Here is a 23,275-nt window from a genome sequence, read left to right on the forward strand (position 1 = left end):
ATCATTGAAGATGTTTGCAAGCTTGAATAAACTGCTGCCAACTTCAGCAACCACAGATAGAAGTTAAATATATAAGAGAAATGAGGGATAAGATCTCCCTTGTGGCAGGCTTCTCCTGTACACACTAAGACCTGAAACCCTCCTCTATTTATTACTGACTAACTACATGACAAAGAAAACAGAGATATGCCCTGTTTGTCATATTCCCAGAGTAATCAAGTGTGTATTCCTCTCTTAATTTCAACCGAAGGTTAGGGGTCAACACCTATTATGTTTAATTTATATATATATATATATATATATATATATATATATATATATATATATATATATATATATATATATATATATATATATATATATATATATATATATATTTTTTTTTTTTTTTTTTTTTTTTCAGTTCTGAATGAAATACTAGTACACAGTGTTCTGAATACTGTACGGTAGCCTATATATACTCCCTATATGTGAAACAGTATGTATTTTTTAGTATGCTATTGTTTTGTTGTCACATTTTGTCAGTGTTTTTCACTTTTTATTTTGCATATAAATAGTTAAAATCCAATTTAGTAGGGGAAAAATGAATAATATGCACAGCATATGCTACAATCAAACTTAGTGTGGTTAGTGTAGTGGGATGTCATTACAAACAAACAGATTCATTACTGTATGCTGTAAAGTGGAAAAAAAAGAAAGAATGTAAATTGGGTTTAAAAGCAAAGTTGTGGTGGTTTGTGAGATTGTGAGAGAAATACAATTCAATTAAATAGTAAGATATTATTTACATTATATTTGACATTTAAAACTCGACAATTACTTATTTAACAATCAGAATATTAAATACAAAAACATAGAATTTTTAAAGACAAAAGAAAATGTCAAAAATCTAAATAATAACTTATTAAAATATTTTTATAATATATTAATAATATAGAAATAAAAAATATAAATTATTATTATACCAATCATTATATGTATTGAGCACTGCATTACAGAATTTGGGAACTGGTCATTTGTCAGTTATTGGCCGTGACATTAAAATAATTATCAGTTTCAGACATAATTTTTATATTGGTGCATCTCTAAAATTATAATGTCTAGGACGGCTGCTTTATCCTCTACTGATACATAAAAAAATAAAATAAAAAAAAGACTGCATAGCCCTAATACTGTATATAATAAATGTAAACATTAAGAAATTGTTACATTTTGAAATACCAAAAAAAAAAAAAAAAAAAAAAAAAATATATATATATATATATATATATATATATATATTAATAAAGAATAAAAACATTTAAAATGTAGTTGATGCAACAAGATTAAAAAATATTAAAGAAAAAAAAAGTAAATAAAATCAAAACTAAATGCAAAAAATATATTTACATATATATATATATATATATATATATATATATATATATATATATATATATATATATATATATATATATATATATATAAAATAAATAAATAAAATTATAAACATTCTATGTATTAAACAAAAATATAACTTAACTAGTTGCAGTCTCAACAGATTCTTCAAGTAAATCATTATATCATAGAGTTTCAGATGACAAAAAAAAAAAAAAAAGCCTGGGAACCTGTGATCTCATGAAGCAGACTTTCAACCTTTACCCGCAACTATTGAACCGTCATGAACTCGAACTCGCAAAACAAGTCATGCCATTGGGCCATCATGAGAAAACATTCCCTCTCAGAGACCTCTAGATCATTCCTGCTCTGTGGTGGCCCATTTGAGAAAGACAATCTCTGTTTGGAGCAGCAATGCTGGTGAATAATGTGCATGAGCGTTACAGTACCAACAACGGCCATCCATCATAGCTGTGTGCTGTGACATGAAGGTAATATGATCGCCTACTGGGCTCCAGCCAGATCTGTGAAAAGGACGTCTGGAGTGGTGAAAATAGAAGTCAGACTTGACGTCTCGAGATAGACGCACAGCTGGGCTCGAGTTGTTTTACTTCACTGATCGTTCGAGGGCTGTAGAAAGCATTGGTTTGTTTTTTATGGCTGCAGTGTTTATTTGCTGTCGGTCGGGTTTGTGCAGTACGTAAATGTGCAACATTAAGACGTATTCATTAGTCAACGTCAAAACATTCAGTACACACCATTTGTCATGATGCATCTACTGATCATAAGAATGTGATTTTGGGATCCTCTGTAACTAAACCTCTTTATTACCTCATATGAGACCATCCTCTTCAAATCACCCCCGGAGGAATGTATTATTGCTCAGAAGTTACTCTTTTATATCTCAGGAGACTTAATGGAGATCTTAAGTTATGTTTTTATGGTGTGGTCTCAGATGTCACTCCCACATTTATTTATTTTTTTTTTTTTTGGGAAACGGACACAAATATGAAAATCACTGACGTACAGCAAAAGTACACATAGAAATGTACAAATCTAATTATTTACAGTACTGTTCAAAAGTTTGGGATCAGTACGATTTTAAAATGTTTTTAAAAGAAGCCTCTTATGTTCACATACACTGCATTCATTTGATCAAATATATAGTCATTTTGTGAAATATTATTATAATTTAAAATAACTGTTTTCTATTAAAATGAATTATAAAATTTATTTTTTATCAAATTCATTTAGAAATGAATTTCTAACAGTTATTTTAATTTATTTCTGTGATGGTTAAGCTGTATTTTCAGCATCATTCCTCCAGTCTTCATGTCACATGATCCTTCAGGATTCATTCTAATATGATGATTTGCTGTTCAAGAAACAAACATTTCTTATTATATTAGTATCAATGTTTAAAACAGCTGCTTAATATTTTTGTGTAAACCACGATACTTATTTTTTTTCATAATTCTTAAGTAAATAGAAAATTAATTTGAATATAAAATCTTGTGCAACGGTGTAAAGTCATATTTGCTGAAAGAAAAAAATATTAATTTCATTCCAAATAAAATCTTACTGACCTCAAACTTGAATATTATTTATTTCAAATATTAATAGAATTCTAAAGTTAATGTGGACAGCATAGCTCAGATATTTTCATGAGAACTTTAAGTGAAATGTTGGAGATAATATTAAAATGACTTTTGATTTCCAACTTTTAATAACTAAAAATGTATTAATTAATCAATTTCATTTGCACTCAATTGAATCTCTTTGCTGTTTAGGATAAACAAGTGAAGAGTTTTCTCCATTGTTCCTTCTGCTTTTGTGTTTATTGCTCCTTCCACCTTTCAGTTATTCCAGCCTCCTACATTACAATTCATATTTATGCAATTAATTTTTCTTTCCGAATATCATCCCTCTTTTTTCCAAACAATGTATCAGACAACAAGTTCAAACGCATCTAGGTCTTGCACGGAAATATGCTAATATAGCATATCATACAGTATATGATGCCTTATTATTGCAGTGCAACACTTCGGTGCTGCCCACGTGCCATACACTCATCACCTCGACTAATGGGACTGTGACGGCCCTGCCGCCCACATCTGTTTCCATGACAACTGCCACCAAGACTGCTTTAACCAGATCTGAGGCGTGTTTCTGCCACCCTGAAACATTCTGCTTTCTGTCATGTTCTCCCGAAGATACTTTTGGCTCGCCACTTTGTCAGATGATGGGGTCTATGATCAGCCACCCGCTTATTCGGTTTGATTCCGCAAGATCCTTGTTAGCAGCTGATATAATGGCAGGGCTCGCGTCTGTACGGCTGACTGTAGCAAGCCATGTAGCCAACCGGAAGAGAGACAAATTAGATCTGTATGATATTACATCTATTTCTCTATAAGACTATAGGGAAAGCAAATGGAGATTGTCAGTGTAAGTCCAATCAAATTTAAGCCTGTTGCTTTCTTAGTACATCTTATAGTGAATAATTAATTGTTCCAAGTTAATTTGTATTTTACATGCTACATTATAAAAGTTAAATGGGTTTTGGGCATTATATTATGCTTTTGCGATTACCCAGATGAAAGTAATTGCTTATTTTCAAAATAAAAGTCTAAATATAAAAACAAATCTAATTTTAAAACAATATATTACTAATAAAATAAATATTAAGTATTATATATTACTATTGTATATAAGTAACTTAAACATTAGATTGTAATATAATTAAAATATATTTTAATACATTTAATAAATAACACTTATTTTTAATACAAATAAAAGTGACTAAAGATTTTATATATGTCTACTAAAAATTAGCAAGCAAATCATTATTATAATAATAAATAGTTAGAACAGTTATCTAACACATAAAAAAAAAAATATTAGAGACAAAGATGAAACTTAGTCATAAATGAAATATATATATATAATTCACAAATTGAGAATATGCAACGTCTGGGCACTAAAATATTCCTCTTGGTGCTCTTTGAAATTTAATTTATAGGCTATATGAGAAGGAGAGCAAGAGGATGTTTATCATCCCAATTTTTTAGCAAATGTTTGTTTGAGTCCCGGTGGGATCCAACATATGACACATGACAACGCCTTTCCCCAAATAAAGAGCGGATATTGAGAATATTTGTGTAGCGGTTTCTGCTGTTTATTGTTGGAGATGGCCGTTGTGTGTATTCCTGGCTCAGGGTGTGTGTGTGTGGGATGTGCAGAAAGCAATTGCATATGTGTGGTTTGCTTATCTTCTGAAAGATAAGGTTTTTAGGGAGACCAGAGTTTTAATTTTACCACATTGGTGAATATGAAAACTTGTCTTCCATTGCATATTTTATTATTAGCTACTAGCTTTTGTCCTGTGAAGCATGACAGCTTTTCTGACTATTTCCCTCTTTTTGTTGTTGTTCATTTGTAGATGTCCCTCATTCAGTAGATATATGGTGTCTTTATCTGTCTTGTTTTGCTGTGGAAAGATTTTTTGTTACTTAACAAAAGCCTTTATCTTGATGGCAGCAGGCAGACTCTGCAAATTCAAATCTCCCTGAGCTCATCTGGAGATTTCCATCTCACAACTTCCCACACTTCAATACACAATCTGCAGAGCCCGCGGTTTTCACTACCTGCATTTTCATTCAGTCCACATGATGATGGATCTCCAACTTTCTTTACTTTACAAACATACACTGCCAGTCAAAAGCTTCTTTACTAACACTATTTCCCACATTTTAGAGTTATAGTCAAGTCAATAGTCAAATATAGGCTAATGTTAAGCAAATCCAAAACAGCCTTATGTGCTATGGTTAAAATATGTTTATTATGGTATTTGTAGATTTCCATGGTTAAAACTATAGTTACAATATGGTCACTTTAGAAAAACCATGATTTATTGTCATAAGGGACTGCCAGTAATATGCTGTTGCATGCATAAAGTCATATGTGCAAACATGTTTTTTCTGCATTGTTCTGGGCTGCTGTTCCCAAAAACACCAGTGCTTTCTTATCATTGGCTACTCTTGGGAAATGTAGCTATGTTTAAATGCACTGTCAGAAGTGAGTGAATGCTCTCTGTAATTGATTGTTTCTGTCTTGCAACATTTGTGTGTGTTCAGGTAAGCAGGAAAGTCCCTCTCTCAAAATTATTTGCTAACATAGGTTATTTGTTCAATTGAATGCATATTGTACGCATTATTTTTTGTTAAATAAACAAAATCACTGGTAAATAAAAACACCTCATTATTGATCTTTATTATTTGAGTATCGACACTTTCGATACTCGCATTAGTATCGATTTATCAATACTTCAGGATCAGTTTGCCCATCTTTAGTTTTTCAGTCGGAACAACAGTAATGCAGCATTATGACGCAGAACAGTAGGACCTAATGGACAAGAAAGTAACAATTCATACAAAATGAAAATCTCTTATAATTTACTCACCTGTGTGAATCAAATCCGTATGACCACCAAATAAGATATTTCGCAAAACCACGGTCCTTCTTCCGTAGGCTTCATTGTAGGCTAATGACCTGGGACTGACAATCTCCAAAATGACTAAAAACAACAAAATATCACTATAAATGTAGCCCATATAATCCTTGTGCTTATTTTTCACAAATGTTGTTTATAAAGAGATACTCCACCCCAAAATTAAGATTTTGTCATTAATCACTTACACCCATGTCATTCCAAACCCATAAAAGCTTTGTTTGTCCTCGTCTAACTTTATTCAACAGTTTGTCTCCATTTTTATTCAACAGTTTGTCTCCATTTTTATTCAACAGTTTGTCTCCATTTTGGAGAATATGAATGTAGAAGACTTATCCTTGTGGCGCGGCTGACACAGAAGAGTGTAAGCTGCCTTCGTTCAGCTCATATTCTCCAAAATGGCTCTATGGTGATGTGGAGAGACACAGAGGAGACAAATAGTTGAATTAAGTTATTTTTGTTTTATTCACATACAAAAAGTATTTTCGTTGCTTCATAACATTACGGTTGATCCACTGATGGCAGATCATGGAATATTCTGATGATGCTTTTCATACTTTTCTGGACCTTGACAGTGTAACTTATTTGGCAGATATGGGACAGTCACAAGCCTCCCAGTTTTCATCCAAAATATCTTAAATTGTGTTCCGAAGACGAACTAAGCTATTACAGGTGTGGAACAACATTGTGATTAATGACAAAAAGTTTAATTTTGGGGTGGAGTATCCATTTAAGCACAATCTTCTTCTTCTTCTTCTTCTTTTTTCTTTTACTTTTAATTGAAAGTTGCTGCGGGTTTTGTGGCCCCTGCTGGATTGAAGTGTACCAGACGTGTAAAACCATCTCGAGATTAAAATCTCATTAAATTTAGAGAAAAGAAAATTGAAGGTAAAATGTTGAGATTAAATGTATAAAATTATGACATTGTAAAATTGTGAGAAAAAAATGTGGAGATAAAATGTTGAGAACATAACCAATTTATTCTCTAAATTTAATGAGTTTAACCTCAACATTTTATCTTGACTTTTTTCTTGAAATTTTACGAATTTTTTTATCGAAATGTAAGGACTTTAATCTTGAGATGTTTTATTTTCTTTTTCTTTCTTTTTTTTTATCATTGCTTGGCCCTAATCCTCTCTAATAGTAGTGTCTAAGTCAGAGGTTCCCAATCCTGGTCCTGGAGGTACCCCAACATTGAAGATTCTGACACACCCTTTTCAGGTCTTGGAGTCTCTAATAATGAGCTGATGACCTGGATAAGGTGTTTTTGATTAAGGAGACATGCAAAATGTGCAGTGTTGGAATGCCTCCAGGACCAATATTGGGAACCACTGGTCTAAGTGTTGGCTACATCTAGTTACTGCCTGCTGGTAGATGATGTAACTGCACCATATATACTCATATTTTGGATAACTAAAAAGTAAACAAATATTATTTCCAATCATTTGAATGAGAGTTTATAAATGTTTTTGAGTGACTTTAATTGTGGTCTGGTTAAGGTGAATAGACGTTCAAACAGCTGGGCAGAACATTAACTCCTGAGTCTCCTGAGTGCCTTGAGCCACACATCGTTCAGAGCTGTAATACAAGCACAACTCACATAAACACTACATTTTCATGCAATTCTTTTTACGTCAGTTATAATATATTACTTTGAGCCTGCAGAGCAGCTAAAATCAGAAATGTATTGGAACTGACATAGTAAAGCACAGTATGATTTTTTACTTTTAACTATTGCACATTACTGTCTATTCCATTTACAGCTATGATTGAAATGCTTTGCCAGAGGAATAGAGCTGGCAGAAAGATGGTATTTACAAAACACTTTTATAAATGCATTTTCCTGTTCTTATTTTCATTTCAGAAAAGATGATTATCACATAATACTGCAGGAAGGAACACACCACAACAATAGTGCCGTGTTTTGGTACATTTGAACTTCCTTTCCCAAGATTTTTTATTTCCACAATAAACTGTTGATAAAAATCGTTTTTACCTCATTTAGTTTCCATTGACTACCTGATTTTCTAAGTCAGTTCCTCTGTTTATTTACTTCTAGAGTGTGTAATGAAGATGCAGGAGAGCGGGAGGTCTGAAGCAGTGACTGCTGCTGTCACCAGCTCCAGTGGAAACAAAGATCCCCTCTTCCCTCCGAATGACCCAGATAAGAGCTTTCAACTGCTGGCCAAGGGGAGAGGAGGGCTGCTGCTCTGGGAGGACGTCCCACAATCTGCTGAGTGAGCCAAAGGCCCGAACAGAGCCTGAGATAGGGAAAGGTATACATGTGGGAAATTAATTTGTACTATTAGACAGACGATGTAAACTTTCATCTGATAAATAAAGATGCTAATGCTTTATAGAGTTACATTCTTGTCTTATCCCCTAATCAGTGACCATGATTTTTCAAGTTCTTAGATCAACCTTATTTTGTTCTGTTCCAAAACCCAGAGATGTCTTTTTTGCCTTATGACTACTTAGACAGCATCCGAACTGTACCAGAACCGTAACTAATTTGGAACATTCTTAATAAGCAAGAATTTAAAATGCAACAGAGAAACAGTAAAATATTTCAGTACAGATGACATAAAAGGAGCAATGTCAAACTCATAATAAAATTATATAAACATATAAAAATAAAAATAATATAATAATAATAATAATAATAATAATAATAATAATAATCAGAAATATGCATAGGAAGTACTGTATAATATATTTATCATTCATTATTTATATGTATTCATAATTGCAATTAAGTATTTATTCATAATTGTTTTTGCAGGATTAGCAGATCATGTTTGATTTGGCAAAATCATATCGAGGTTTTTCTACTCACTGCTTCCACTGAGAGTTACTAAGGGTCACTGAAACATTTTTAAAAATATGGAAATAATTGCTTGGAAATAATTTCATCTGTGGATGTACAAGGACAGAGCAGAGGAAGTAATGCTGGCATGAATATTACCAGTAGAGCATGTCGTGTTGTTACTGACACTCAGTGGCACAATAAGCTGTTTTTAAAGATAGAAACCATGAACTCTTGGTCTTAAATGTTTCTGCATCTGTTCTGATGTGAAACCAACCAGACTGAGGATGTCGTGCATTGACCTTGCTAAGAAACAGCATCTGCTAAAATCGTTAAAGCAAATGAATAATTTGCAACATGAAAGCCCTCCCTCAATGGAGTCGTTCAGATGCACCAAATCCTTTACATCAGAAACTGACATTAGTCTCAATAACCAGCGGGGAATGGAGGAGTACAGTTGCGTGCCTCTAGTTCTCCATCATTTGTCAAGTTCTCTGGAGATGAATTAGCTGTGCACTCTTTGTATTTCTTAGTGCGCCCCCTTCAAAAGCTGATCACCTACAAGCTTCAAGCATGCAAGGCTGAATTTGATGGAAAGTCCGGCTTACTGAGAAAGAGGGAAAGCTCTCTGATCTTCGCTAGCAGGGCCCCAGTGGAGAATTAGATTTCAATCTGACAGGGAGGGAAAACATTTACGAAACAAAAGTTTAGAATAATTTGGGTGGAAAAGCAGAGCCCGACGGCCGGGCTCCTTGGAGCAATTTCCTGGTTCACCATCACTCAGTCCAGTTTGCCGATCAAAGCCACACATCCAGATGCCTTGTATTGAGTTTAAAGACAGAACTTCATTAATCAAGAATCAGCCAATAGAACATTTTAAAATATTTGGAAATCATGTTATTCCAGTCTACAAAACCACTGATGTATTTCTTCAAAATGGCTTTTAGGGACTCTACATTTGAAATGACTGATGTGCTAGTCAAAATTTTGATCTCGGGAGCAATATGAAGCGTGGGAATGGTAAATAATATTCCTCTAGATCTAGATCATGATCAAAGTTTGACTACAGTATTTGCAGTTTATAGTTCGTGTCCAGAGTCTGATGATGTCCATATGGGTGACCCTTTTTTCTTGGAAGTTTCTGTGTCCTACATTTCTATGCGGCAGTCCATTTAATTTAGTGTAATTAATTATAAGAGAATTATATAATATTTTTTAAGGGACTACAACAACATACTGTAGATTACCTCAATTTGACACACATTTAGCAAAACCCACACAATTCCAATACTACTAGTATTCTTGGGATCTTGAGCGAAGCTGATTTGATTGACCTTAATGGACTGTATTTCACTGTTCCCATCATTAGTCAGTGAAACATCCAGAGTGGTAAAGGCAAAGGCAGGCACACTATGAAGCAGAAAGGAAGCTAAGGTAGAGAAATAGTTAAATGGATGCAACTGGGTGGTTGTATGAGGTGGAGGGATGAAGGGAACTTTAGGGGGTGGAACAGTAAGGCACTTCAAAGCTTTGATGTTGTGAGCCCCTAAATGAAGGCGACTGAAGGTCCGCGCTAATGGGAGCCCATGGGGAGATGAGAGAAACTGTAGCAGACATAGCTGGAAAGAGAAAGCGAGAGTAAGTTTGTATGTGTTTTATGACTGAATGTGTTGATATTTAATAGAGTCAAAGGTTCTATTGATGGACTCCTTTTGTTGTCAGTGGAGGTTATGTACTGGTCTGGTATTTGTAATATTAGTTGCATGTGTGTGAGCATGTTGAGCAATAAGTATTCTACTCATTTATCAATCCCATAAGCCCTTGCTCTTGTAACTTCAAAACTCTAGACTCGTAAAACATCAAACTGATGTTCCTCATGGATCCACCTTGAAATGTTCAACGCCATATCAACCCAATATGTTAACAATCCTTTATTAAATAATCATAATAACAATAATCATCATCATAAAAAGCACATTTTCTGTACAAAGTGTCCAAAGAGAGACTGGAATTATACCCAGTGTTGTGATTCTCAAGTATTTTGAGTGTTTAAGACAGACGAATGCTCCAAAGCAGTCTTTTTTTCAGGTCCAGAGCAGAGGCTGGAACAGAGTAGCTCCAAGGCACTTGCAAAAGTCCAGGGGTCCAGTAGCAAGAGTCTTCAAGAAGATAAGAAGTACGTGTATGGATCAAGCAGGGTTCAGTAGAAACATCTAGGCTCACCTGTTAGTGCCTCAAAACTAAAAAAAAAAAGATCCCAGACTCTCATTGTGTGTCTTATTCTGCAGAGATGTAGTGTGCTTTGGGTGTATTTATTTCCACCAACTCCAAGGATGCGTTTTTGAGCATGTACGAGGGTAAGAAATCACATCTGAGCAAGTAGGTAAAGATTTACGGCATCTGTCTTCAACCCTTTTCTAGTCTTTGAAAACCACAGGGGAGCAGATTTACAACCAAACCTGTCTCCTGTTAACATAAAGCCTAAGCATGGAAACATAAAATTTTGTAAAAGAGAGGAAAATATCGATTTGGAATGAAACAGAGGAAAGAACTGCTGTATGATGTACATTTGAAAGCATTGGTGTTCCTCAAGCCTCTGTGTTAGGTCCTATAATGTTTTCACATAACCTAAAAGAACAGCAAAATGTTTTTTATTTTCATTTATGTTTTAAGTTGAATTAATGTTGGTCACCGCTGACAGGTTTTGGAACACTTATCTAGGCATCTCAATAAGGATTTCAAGAAAATATATTAAATATTTTTGCTTACACTTTTTTTTTACTTCAAATTGATCCAAATCTAAACTATTTTACCTCTTACAGACCCTTTAAACATTAATTTTGAGGTGAAAAATATCTGTTTGACCCAAGAGCCAAGATATATTGCACCACTAGATTTAGTCTTTTTTTCTTTAAATACAAGAAGTGGACCTGAATCTCTCTGAGTTAATAACTGTAGCATTATTTAATGCCCAGAGTAAAAATAAGAGAAATTGTATTTCAAACCCATCCTTCAGTATATCTGTCAGACTTTCAACCCTTGTTTCACATTATTTAATGCCTGTTTGCTAGCTCAAAGCACATGAGCTTGTCAGTCCTGTCTCCCAGTAACAGCAATCCATAGGTTGCACTGACAAAATCCTCAGTTGTTTTAAACAAGTGTGGTGCCTTTTTTTTTCAAAACACAATCCACAAAACACACTTTGCCGAAAACTAAATCTAAGAACCCTCAATCTGTCTTACTTTTCCATTTCCAAACTGTCAGAGTGACAAGAGAAACAAAATGGTTGGCTGAAAGCAATGGGTTGTAAACACACAATAATAATGACGTATAATCACCCTGGGCTACTGAACTTCTCTGCGAGGGAAAAACAATGAAGCAACATTAAACCCACCAAAGCCTTTACAAACAATGCACCACATCGTAGGCCACAAATGTACTTTTGGGAATGATGGTGGGCAGACCTTTGTAGCTCTAAAGTCCAGCCATAGATCTCCCACTTTAAAAACTAGACCTCTTAGAAATCTAAACTGATATACTCTCATCTTTTTGGAATAGGAGAACATTGATATGTATCGACATTTATTTTGAGGCTGGGCCCTGGAAAGGGTTTCAATCCTTGCAGCTCCAAACTCTCCACTTTTGATGCAATCCAGTGAAAGACGAGGAAGTCCTTGGCAGCAGCATTAGAGCTAAATAAGCACAACTGCTTGGAAAATAAGCTCCAGGAGAAGTTAAGTCTAGGAGCTCTCCAGCTGAGATGGACATGCATTCCAGGAATACTAAGAGATGAGGCTCGTCTCTTCAAAGAGTCAAATCGGGTTACTTTGAGGTCATTTTAGGATACTTGATATCTCCCCATCTGTTCTCCTCAAGCCTCGGAGCAGCAGCGCTGTTGGTTAAGCTTTACTTTGTGCTTAATCCCATCATACAGCTCGAAGTTGTAGTTCTCCAAAGTAGTGGACGAGCGTGACGTCAAGCCGCCGTATGAGCAGGTGCAGTAAAGAAGGAGGCCAGCGCACACAGCACCTAGAAGAACGCCCAGAGAACTCATGACGATGATGGTCAGGAGAATGGGGTCCAGAGAATACAGCCAAGTGTTGTCCTTATCAACCACATGTGTCACTGGAGGCTCAGATGGCGTTTCGGCTGTGCTCCACTCTGGAAACTGGAAACCTACAACAACAAGAGGATGGGAGGGCACATAAAAAGAACGTTCTTTACAATCTCATGTACATAAACTTTTGCTTTTGGACTTAATACAATGGTAATGTCATGGTTGTATTTAAAGGAGTATGATCTCCCACCAAATATATTGATGGTATTAAATGGTAGCCTTCAAAAAAATTACTGTGGTAGTACCATGTTACAGTGAAGCATCAGACGGTACTATTTTAAACCATGATATCGAAATTCAGCTACCCCATGGTTTTAAATGGTTAACCATGCTAGTTTTCAATAAAACCATGGTACTAACATGGCAAACATTTCTTTAAGTGACAAAGTACTAACATGGTATTCTTTGAGGTACTTTGGCGTTTTAGAAGAGTACTATTGCACTGACATGGCACATGTCCAAAAATAAAAGGACTACCAGGTCAAACTAAGTGAAAAAGTACCATGGTACTACCATGATTTTTGTGTTAAGACCATGGTATTCTTTAAAAGAATGTAATCTCCCACAAAATATATAGTGATTGTATCAGCTGGTATAGTTACAAAAAGTACTGTGTTGATACCGTGGTAGAGTGACAGCATCATAAGGTAATATCATGGTACTTTGAGATATACGTACCATGATACTTAAATTCATGTACCACATTTTGTTTTCTTAAACCAAGGTACTTTCAAGAATACCACAGTATGTCACATATTCAATATTCAATAGTAGAATATGTAATTGAAAAAGGACAATGATTAACATGTTTTACCATTAACATATTTACAATGTATTCTTTGAAGTATTTTGAAGTAAATACCATGGTACTTCAAAGTACTTAAAATAATACCATGGTATAATGTGCAATTACTGTACTTATATGACTTGTTTTCCTAAGAATATTTTGTTCAACACTACAGCCTTTGAAGGCTAAACAGAAGTTTTTGTGTTTGTTTTCCCACACAGTATCCTATGGAGGAAGATCCTAACTAATGGCTTGGTCTGTGTGAGAATTCTGTCGGCATGGTTGTTTTCAGCTGACAAAACTAAGCCGTAAACTCTTTTGTGGCACCCTGTGCCTTGCTAGCGCTTGCTTTAGGCTTAATTAGGCTGCTTTTGACAGCGAGCTGATGCCAAAACTCGCACCAGCTGAGCTGCTTTTGCACTTTGACTGATATCTGTTGCATTTTGTTAAAGCTTTTGCCCTTTTAGTTCCAACAAATGGCTTCTGAGGTGATTGACAGCTTGTGTAGAGTGTAAGCTAAACAGACTTCATTACATTGTATTAGAGTAGGGGGAAAATGAGAAAAAGATGGAAGACATCGATAAAGGAAGTCAGGGAAAGTGAAAAGAAGACAGACGGAGGGGGGTTGACAGTCTATAAGGATGAACAGATTTCGGGTGGGTAATTAACTCGTCCTTGTCTTTTTTATTTATTTATTTAAGAGCCAAAACAAAGACATCTTTATGAGTTAGATGGATTCCAACTGTGTGATAGCGGAAAGGGAAGGGGCGGAAAGTCTGATAACTGCAGATGGGTTTTTTTCTGCAGAAATGCAGGGTGAGGGCGATGCGAGTATGAACAAACATGTACATACCCACACAAACAAACTGTAGGATGTCATCTCAACCCTTACAAACATATGCACAGATGCTCTGTGAACTAACCTGCATTTATGTGGTCCTTCCCATTCGAGATACGCCCATTTCCAACCGCTGGTTTTTTAACTGTGGACAGAAATGTAAACATTGTATTGAAATATATAATACGACACAAAATAAAGTGTTTTGTGGCCAATAAGTGCATATTCACAATCATATATGTATTAATGAATAAAAATTTGCATTATTAACAAACTTCAGTACACAATAGGGCATTAAAGTCATCTTCACATCATAACATTTGATTATTCAGATAACTAGCTCTAAACACATCAACAATACACAGTATCTAACTTCAGAAAACTTGCTAATTTACACTAATACCTAATATTATACAATATCCTGTAAAACAGAGTCTGTGTCACTCAAAGTGTTTGCATACATGTGCTTGTGTAAAGTATCGGGCCTTGGATTGACAGAGATCTAAATAAGTATATTTTGAGACATGAGGCTAAGTAATAAAATTATTAAAGGGTCACAAGATATGTAACATAATTACAGGGTACAGAGAATAACATCATGTGACCTACATAATTACTAATTGAAGCACACCAGCATTTAAACATTAAGGGAACACACAAATATAGCAGCAAAAATAGGCCAACGTCTATTGTTACTGCTCTGATATAAATAGATATAAAAAGAAGTGAGGATTAAAAAAATAAGATTTTATTGTCACATTTTAAAAGCAGGTTTTCAAGACACAAATTCATCAAGCAAAAAAATATTCTGTTCACATTCGCATTTTAAACAATTTACTCATTTCAAAGTTGAGGTATAGGCTGACCACAGTTAGAAGGTACTTTTTAATAAAGCAAAGTGCATTATCATCATCATCCTCATTATTATGATTAAATTCATAGTCTGGTACAGAAGCATCACCACCGCCTAAGTAAGCTTTGCGGTGTAATAAAAGGCCCATAATTTTCAGATGGCTTTATGGATCAGGTCGCTTTGTTCCAAAAATGTCCAAGTCAGAGCACAATGTGTCTAAAAGCAAAGAAATCAATGTGATAGCTCGCACACCAAGGATGTGAAGGCGGTAGCCTGACTGGATCCATTGTGAGCGATCTATTCTACCCAACTCCCCACCACCGAGGAGAATGATGTCGATTGTTCGACAACCCCTGAGATGCCGTGTCCAAAAGTACAGTTAGCATGAGCCATTTGGATCCGAGCAGACATCGGCAGGGGTGTGAACATCAACCTCAATCCTCCGCTCTTTGAAAAATAGACTGTTTTGCTTTATTAGAAGTATTCTCGGTTCAGGATACGCGGATGCATTTAAGAGCCCGAGAAGAATGGCTGTTTGGCATCACACCTCGCTGGGTGACGTGTTGACGGTGTTCTCGAGAGAGAGCACTCGCACTCATTAATGTGGTTTCCCGAGTCGACGAGAGACACAGGGCGGGAGACGGAACGCCTTTAGCAGCTTTAATAAATGGTATCTGGTCCATTAACTAATTAAAAAATATTAAGAGTGAAGAAAGAAAGGGGGACACGGTTTAGGAAAGAAAAGAGAGATAAAGTGGCTGCTTTAAAAGCACATTGCATGACGGTGCCAAAACATCTCTTACCACCTCACAGCAGGAAATGGCATTAAAAAGCCCCGCAGGAGCCAAGGGTCTTTATCCTTTTATTTCCATTTTGAACAGCTCTATACTTCTTATATCGACATGAAGACCTTTGAAATGCTTTTTCTAGATCTGCAGAATATTCTTAAAGGCATAGTTCACGTGAAAATGAATCATTCGGTAATCATTTACTCAAGTCATTCCAAACCTGCATACCTTTCTTTCATATGTGAAAGACAAAAGGAAATGTTTAAACTTTTTCTATAAAATGAAAACACGAAAGGGGTTGAACATGGGCTATCATTGAACATCACTAATGTCAAATTTGCCACCGTACTTGATTAAACACCAATGCAAATTAGTTTTGAGCAAATAATGGCTTTATTTTTGCTCACATAAATATATCCTGTGGTTCCATACAAAATGATATATGGTGAAATCATTTTCACTTACATAGAGTTGCATAATGAAAATTCTTTAAAACATTTCCTTTTGTCTTAGAAGAAAGGAAGTCATAATAAATAACATTGCATTAAGTTTTCATTTTGGGGAGACCTATTCCTTTAAAACGGTTACCCCTTTGGACTTGTGTACTAAGGTAATACCTTGGAGTAGCACTGCAATACTATATAATAATCAAATGGTACTGTCACAGTATGTTCGTGACACTCCCCTGTCCTAATACAGAACTGATTAATATAACCTATAAAACTCAATGACAACTCAATTCAGTAAATGATTCAACATGGCTATGAAAAAGCATATGGCAATCTTGGACAACATTCAATGCTAATCACTCCTGAAGCTTCACGATGCTTCAATGAACCAAAATTGCTACCAGGTGTTGATATCTGCGCAAGTTCTCTCCCACCCCAGCGCTCAGTGCTTCTTCATAGCGTGGAGACGGAGAAAGGAAACAGCTGTCTTTGTTTATGGGACTTGTTTTTGGAGCCTCCGCACCAGCAAACGTTCGCTCAGAATAACACACGCCAACACAGTTTTAGGGGATCTTTGGGAAACGAATGTGAGAAATGCGAGATAGAAAGGAATAACCTAGATACTGCCACAGAGAACACAGAAACAAACACAAAACATGAAGACTCCCTTGCTGAATCCCTCTTTCACATAATTCTCTTATCTCACTGATGGCGCCACTCCTTTATTTTAAGTTGAGCACATCATTGATATAAAACCATGCCTAATAAAATGTTTAAAGTCAACATGAAAGAACATTTGCAGTGCATTTTAGTTCCATAATGAACAACTTTTAGATGGGACTTATTCTGTGAGAATTGATTGAATGGTGAAAATATGGCGTTTCATACAAGGACAGAGTCTAAAAGTGAGTTTGCACATTCTTCCTGCTATTTTCAGTGAGGCTTTTTTATTTTTATCTGGCATTAATTTACCGCGGTAAATATTGGCAAGGTTTTAAGAAAGGCTGTGTTACATACAACTGCAGCCTAAAACAATTGTTGCCAATAACATTAACCAGTAATTGGTATGATCTAAGTTACATAAGTAAAAAAAATAAATTCATTACACAAGCATTTTTCTCTTTGTAATGACAATGCATTGATTAACTGTTCACAATAAGACTCAATTTTGATTTCATGTTGACTTTAAAGGCAGTGTTCATTATGACACCATATGTTTATATCATCTTAGGTGGACTCTCCATTTATCAGACTTAAGTTGTTTACATGCAGAAACCTTTTAAGCAATACTTCACCTTCCCTTATTACTAATTAAATCATGCTTGCTTTGTATTCAAAAAGTGCTAAGAAGCACATTCTCAGTAATGGAGCCTCGCCCATATGCTTAAATGCATCTGAAAGCTTCATATTCTCTCTTCCACCAAAGGTCTGTTCCCATGTTCTGCTCTAATCAGGTAAAGTACTCGTAATCAATCTCAGGGACTAGTCAAAGTGCAAACATTGTGGCATGACCACAACAGCTCTGAAGTCACCGATGTTCTGACCTTGTCCAGTCGCATTGATTTAACATAAGTACAGCACATTGGATCAAAGTCAGTCCAGGATCAGTGATTGAGGTCATTGGATAACACGTTCTCTTGGCTAGGCGTTCATCAAGAGGCCAGATACAGATTTGCTCTTGGAGAAGTTCCCTCCAGATAAATACGAGCTGGCTAGATGTCGTAAACAAGCTGAGCACGCTAGTAAGACAGGGTCGTCACTATCCAAGAAAGAAAAGAACAGAACAGAACACAGAAATCAAAGTGTTGGATTCATCTGGATGCATTCGAATCCAAGCATCTGAGAGCGTTCTTTGAGTTTCTCCTCCAACTCTTCAGTCTGAGATCTGCATTTGTCAAGGACTTCCTTCAGGAAGTCAGCATTTGCAGGTAAACCTCTAAACCTTTAGTCCAGGTGGTCACCAGTAGGAATTCCCATCACCCTTCTCAACCCATACAGTCAACTTGGGCGTCACCCCAGCCCTGTGCAGGCCGCCGTTCGGATAATGTGCATTGTGGGGGCTGTAGTAGGCCATTGTGGGTTGGTTCCTCCTGGCCGTAAGATGGCGACAGCTAATGGCCATGACAATGACAATGAGCAGGAACAAGATGGCTCCTCCACCAGCCATTACGTAATACCAGTTGGGCAAAACGGGTGGTACTGACAGCGTATCTATTGTTGGCTCACTCTTGCCTGGTAGGGCTCCCCCTGGTGGAGAGATATACAAACTGTGAAAGACGCCACACTACTGCTAGGTTCAAAAGCAAACACACTAATGCCATGAAAGATGCTGTATTGACTGTTTTGGCATAAGCTTCATGCTCCATGTTTCACTGTTCGAAATCGCCATGACATAACCGCTTTCCAGTAGCAGAATAGTTGTTTAGGATCTATGTTCGGTTTGCATAGAGGCATGTACATTGAAACAATTGGAGTGAATGCAGTGCTGTTATGTAACATGCTTTCAAATAGGCACCTGAGTCAGACTGCAAGCATGTTGCAAATAAAGACTGCCCCACTCTAGTCCTGGGGAGTGGGAATGCCATACTATGAATCGAACTGTATTTTGTTTAGCATGCTGTATTTTGGGACAAGTCTCTCTCCAGGACTAATCAAAGGGCAGGTGGATACAAGACTACAAGTGCTGGTAGTTCTCCAAACCGTTATGTCTTAGGGGTACATTGGGGCTGCATTCAAAACAAGAGGCTGTTTTGCCAAGCAGAGGCACATGCATTCTGTTCTCCCTCAGTTCAGTCTTCTGGTTCTTGCAGAATGCTGACAGATAACTGAGTTTTTAACAGGGTTGGGCATCGCCAACTTCGTCAAATACATCTTGATGCACCACTATATCAGAATAGGATCACAACTGAGATTTAGAGAGACCCAATGTGACTATGTGGAAATCTGATGATGTGTACTGTGTATATTTATTATGGATATATAAATACACACACACATGCATGTATATAAATATATATATATATATGTATATATATATATATATATATATATATATATATATATATATATATATATATATATATATATATATATATATATATAAAATATATTTATATATATTATCTATATTAAATATATTTATATATAATATAATAATAATTTGTTAAATTTATATGTAATTTATATTACAAAGTGCTTTACATGAAAGGGGGATATATATGATATAATTTATATGAATATAAATACATACATGTGAATACATCTAAATATTTTCAAAATGTATGCTGTATGTGTGTCTTTATATACACATAATAAATATGCACATATATTATTTAAACAATTAGTTTTTATTTTGGATGCGATTAATCGCAATTAATTGTTTGACAGCACTAAAATGAATACATAAATTAATACATTTAGAAAGATATATAATAATATAATATAGTTATATAATATGACAAATAAATAACAACTTAAGTTAAAAAAGTAAATACAATATAAATGAAATAAAACATAACATCAGTATATACAACTAAAGTACAGATGCAAGTCATTATAGATTTATGGCTAAATATGCATACATTCCGTTTCTCAGATAAATTTCAACCATTAAACCAGGCTTGTGATAGGCTAATTTTCACACCAACCACAGCACTACCAGATGAGTTCAGCTGCTCTAGAAAGCCAAGGTGAAGCGCCGCATGATGACTTTAAATTGATACAGCTTTGAGCAATTTCTGAAACACTGAAAATAAAAACAAAGAAATGGATTGCCAAATAACCCTACACCTCGACGAAAACAGCCAAAATAGTAACAACTATTATGATTACACAACAAGTGGAACCAGAGGTTTTTGTCAGCCCTGCTTTGTCTATCTCACAGATTAGTAAGCACCATGTGAGAAGCGAACATTCGAGAAAAGAATGACACCAAAAAACAGTTCTCCAGAGACTCCAAGGAGACATACCCTGAGTCTCTGATGCAATGCTGCCATCTGAGCAGAACCCGGCACAGGCAGACATCTTGTTATGCTATATTCAGCTACGGAGCATGACTGAGCCACTCATTAAGGAGAGTGACTTGGCTCTGCCTGTGTCTTTTATTGACACTCTTTTCACAAAAGAAAGTGGAGGTGCTAATATGCCGGTAGCTTGTTTGGGTATTCCTGCCAATGCAAGATTCCATGTAAAAAAAAAGAAAAAGAAAAATTGCAATAAAAAGAAATGGAGTGCCAAATATATATATATATATATATATATATATATATATATATATATATATATATATATATATATATATATATATATATATATATATATATATATATATATATATATATATATATATAAACAAACATCATACTGCTTTGGTGTCCTGTGTTGGACTGCAGTCCATGTCTATGTGTCCATACCCACTGACAAATACTGGGGTTTCAAGGGATCCTACACTTTTCTCACAATCCCCATGCCTTTTGTAGTCGTTTGTAATTAAAGATCATCCTTAATGATGAAAAAATCATTAGATGATGATTACGTTTCTTTCTGTACCAGGTACCAATTTTTTCAAATGAATGCATTCTAGAAGCATACAGGCTTTTCTTCAACAGCTCTAGAAAGAATTAATTTATAGCTGTCCATGTTTTATCTAAAATAACATTTTTGTTGGATCAGGCAGAGCACAGGATCAGCTATTCATAAAAATAAAATGTGTGTTTTGGAGTTTAAATGACGCCAATAAAACAGACATGCCTTTACATATGAACCTATGAACTATTTTCCTTTATTTTTTTTTATTTTCTTGTTGCATTATTTGCCATGCAATGAGTCACAAAGGAGTTCCTTTAGCAGACAGATTTAGATACATTATATACATTTTCGAGAGTTTCTATAGACGATGAATATAGTTTCAGTTTCTTTGGTAACACTTTAGTTTAGGGACCGGTTGTCACTATTAACTAGTTGCATATTAGCATGTACATTACTAGCATATTGGCTGTTTATTAGTACTTATAAAGCACATACTAATGCCTTATACTGTAAACAGCATTTTAGATCCCTTAATCTTACCCTATACTTAAACTTAAACAACTATCTTACTAACTATTAATAAGCAGAAAAATAGGAGTTTACTGAGGCCGTAGCTGTAGGTAATAGTTAAAAGTGGGAATTGGTCCACAAACTAAAGTCTGATCAAATGGTTAAACCTAAAACATGTCCAAGGCTCTCCATAGGAATGCACAAGTGTTAGCATGGCTGAATGGAGAAGATGCCTCTAAAATAGACTGACAGGATACCCATCTGGTTTGGACTGCTACGAATAGCAAATGACATCAAACGATACAATATTGACACAACCTCAAATAGATTTGAGAGATATGACAGAAAGGATGATGTTCAGCGAATAATGACTGGAATATTTCATGCAAGAAAAAAGTCATACAATTTTTAAGTGACATGAAGGTGAATTTTCTTGGTATTCCAGAGGAACTATTCCTTGAATGCCAAATTGTGTCACATTGTGGCAGATCAGCCTCATGGGTTCAGCAGCCAGCTGACAGCCCATGTTTGAGCATCTTTCCCAACTGGGACCTTAAATATGTAAAAAAACGGATTGGTCACCTCAAATAACCGACCTAACCCCAGGCTCCTCAACTCACTGCATAAATACCACATGCTAGGAAGTAAAACGAACCCTAGATCATCGCTGTAAACAATAACTGCTGAGCAGGGCAGAGAGCAGGAAGTGCAAACATTCACACTCGAGGCAGAGAGTTTAAACTCACCAGACATATCTGGAGGGAACGCGGCAAAAGGCTCTAGATGAGGAAGAGAAAAATGGGGAGAGGCAGAGAAAGCGAGAAAGACAAACAGAGCAAAATGTTAATCTGCAATGTGAGGTTAACAGTGGAGTACATCCATGCATTACTGTAGCAGATGCTGATGACTCTGAAAACATGCAATGAATTAAAAAAAAAAAATATATATATATATATATATATTTGTATATATATGTATTTGAATAACCTACATCAGAGAACACAAAGGAAATCAATCTAAAGATGGTTTCTGAAATATTTAACCCTCCAATTAAAAGAAAACAGGACCATGAATATATATATTATTAATATTATTAGTATTAATTTATTATAATACAAACAAATCTAGTACCTTGTTGTTTTTCCAATTAAAACATATAAACTGTATAGTTACTAAGAACAGATACTGTACAAACACAGATACAGATACCTTTTTTTTTACTAATTAATACAGGAATGTATCAAAGTATGTATCACTTTTACTTTCACTGAATCATTTTAAATGGTCCTTCTATTGCTATTTTATTTGTATAAATATTGCATGAGGTGCTTAATGGTCATGAAAATAACAATGCAATGTAACAATGCAAAAAATCTTGATGACCATGTTCACCCAGGTGCTGTTTCCAAATGCAATTACTTAAAAGCATTTTTCCTTCACCTAAATTATCTATATTATCTGGACCCCCATTCAGTGTTCAGATAAGGCATTTTGATTCCCAGTTTGTTGGCACAGAAGCCCGTTTTCAAGATGTTTACATATTGTGAAGGTTTTTTTGGGGGGAGCAAACATGGAGGGACAGAGAATATTGCTTGAATTCTTAAACAATTAGAAAAAGACGAGAAACTATCTAGGGGGTCAGCGGCTCGGGGATCTCTTTTTGGCGGGAACTGCACGGGTCGACATGAACTCTCCCAGCATGCTTTGGGAAGAATC

General features: G+C 35.4%; 1 protein-coding gene across 3 annotated transcripts in view; it reads right to left on the reverse strand.

Moving 5' to 3' along the window:
• Nucleotides 1-10,606: 10,606 nt before the first annotated feature.
• The window catches only part of LOC113044585 (neuropilin-2-like), a 70,523-nt gene continuing 57,854 nt past the window's right edge, over nt 10,607-23,275 (reverse strand). The window contains exons 15-17 of one of the 3 annotated variants that reach the window (XM_026204684.1): nt 22,306-22,338; nt 14,518-14,577; nt 10,607-12,866 (exon numbers count right to left, since the gene is read on the reverse strand). In XM_026204684.1, coding sequence (XP_026060469.1) covers nt 12,562-12,866; nt 14,518-14,577; nt 22,306-22,338 — 398 coding nt within the window. In that variant the 3' untranslated portion in view covers nt 10,607-12,561. Of the gene's footprint in view, nt 12,867-14,517; nt 14,578-16,447; nt 18,770-22,305; nt 22,339-23,275 lie in introns of those variants that run through there. The other 2 variants (XM_026204685.1, XM_026204686.1) reach the window with 2 other exon arrangements.

Source organism: Carassius auratus, chromosome 26 (genome assembly GCF_003368295.1).
Source record: "Carassius auratus strain Wakin chromosome 26, ASM336829v1, whole genome shotgun sequence".
In the NCBI taxonomy this organism is placed as follows: Eukaryota; Metazoa; Chordata; class Actinopteri; order Cypriniformes; family Cyprinidae; genus Carassius; species Carassius auratus.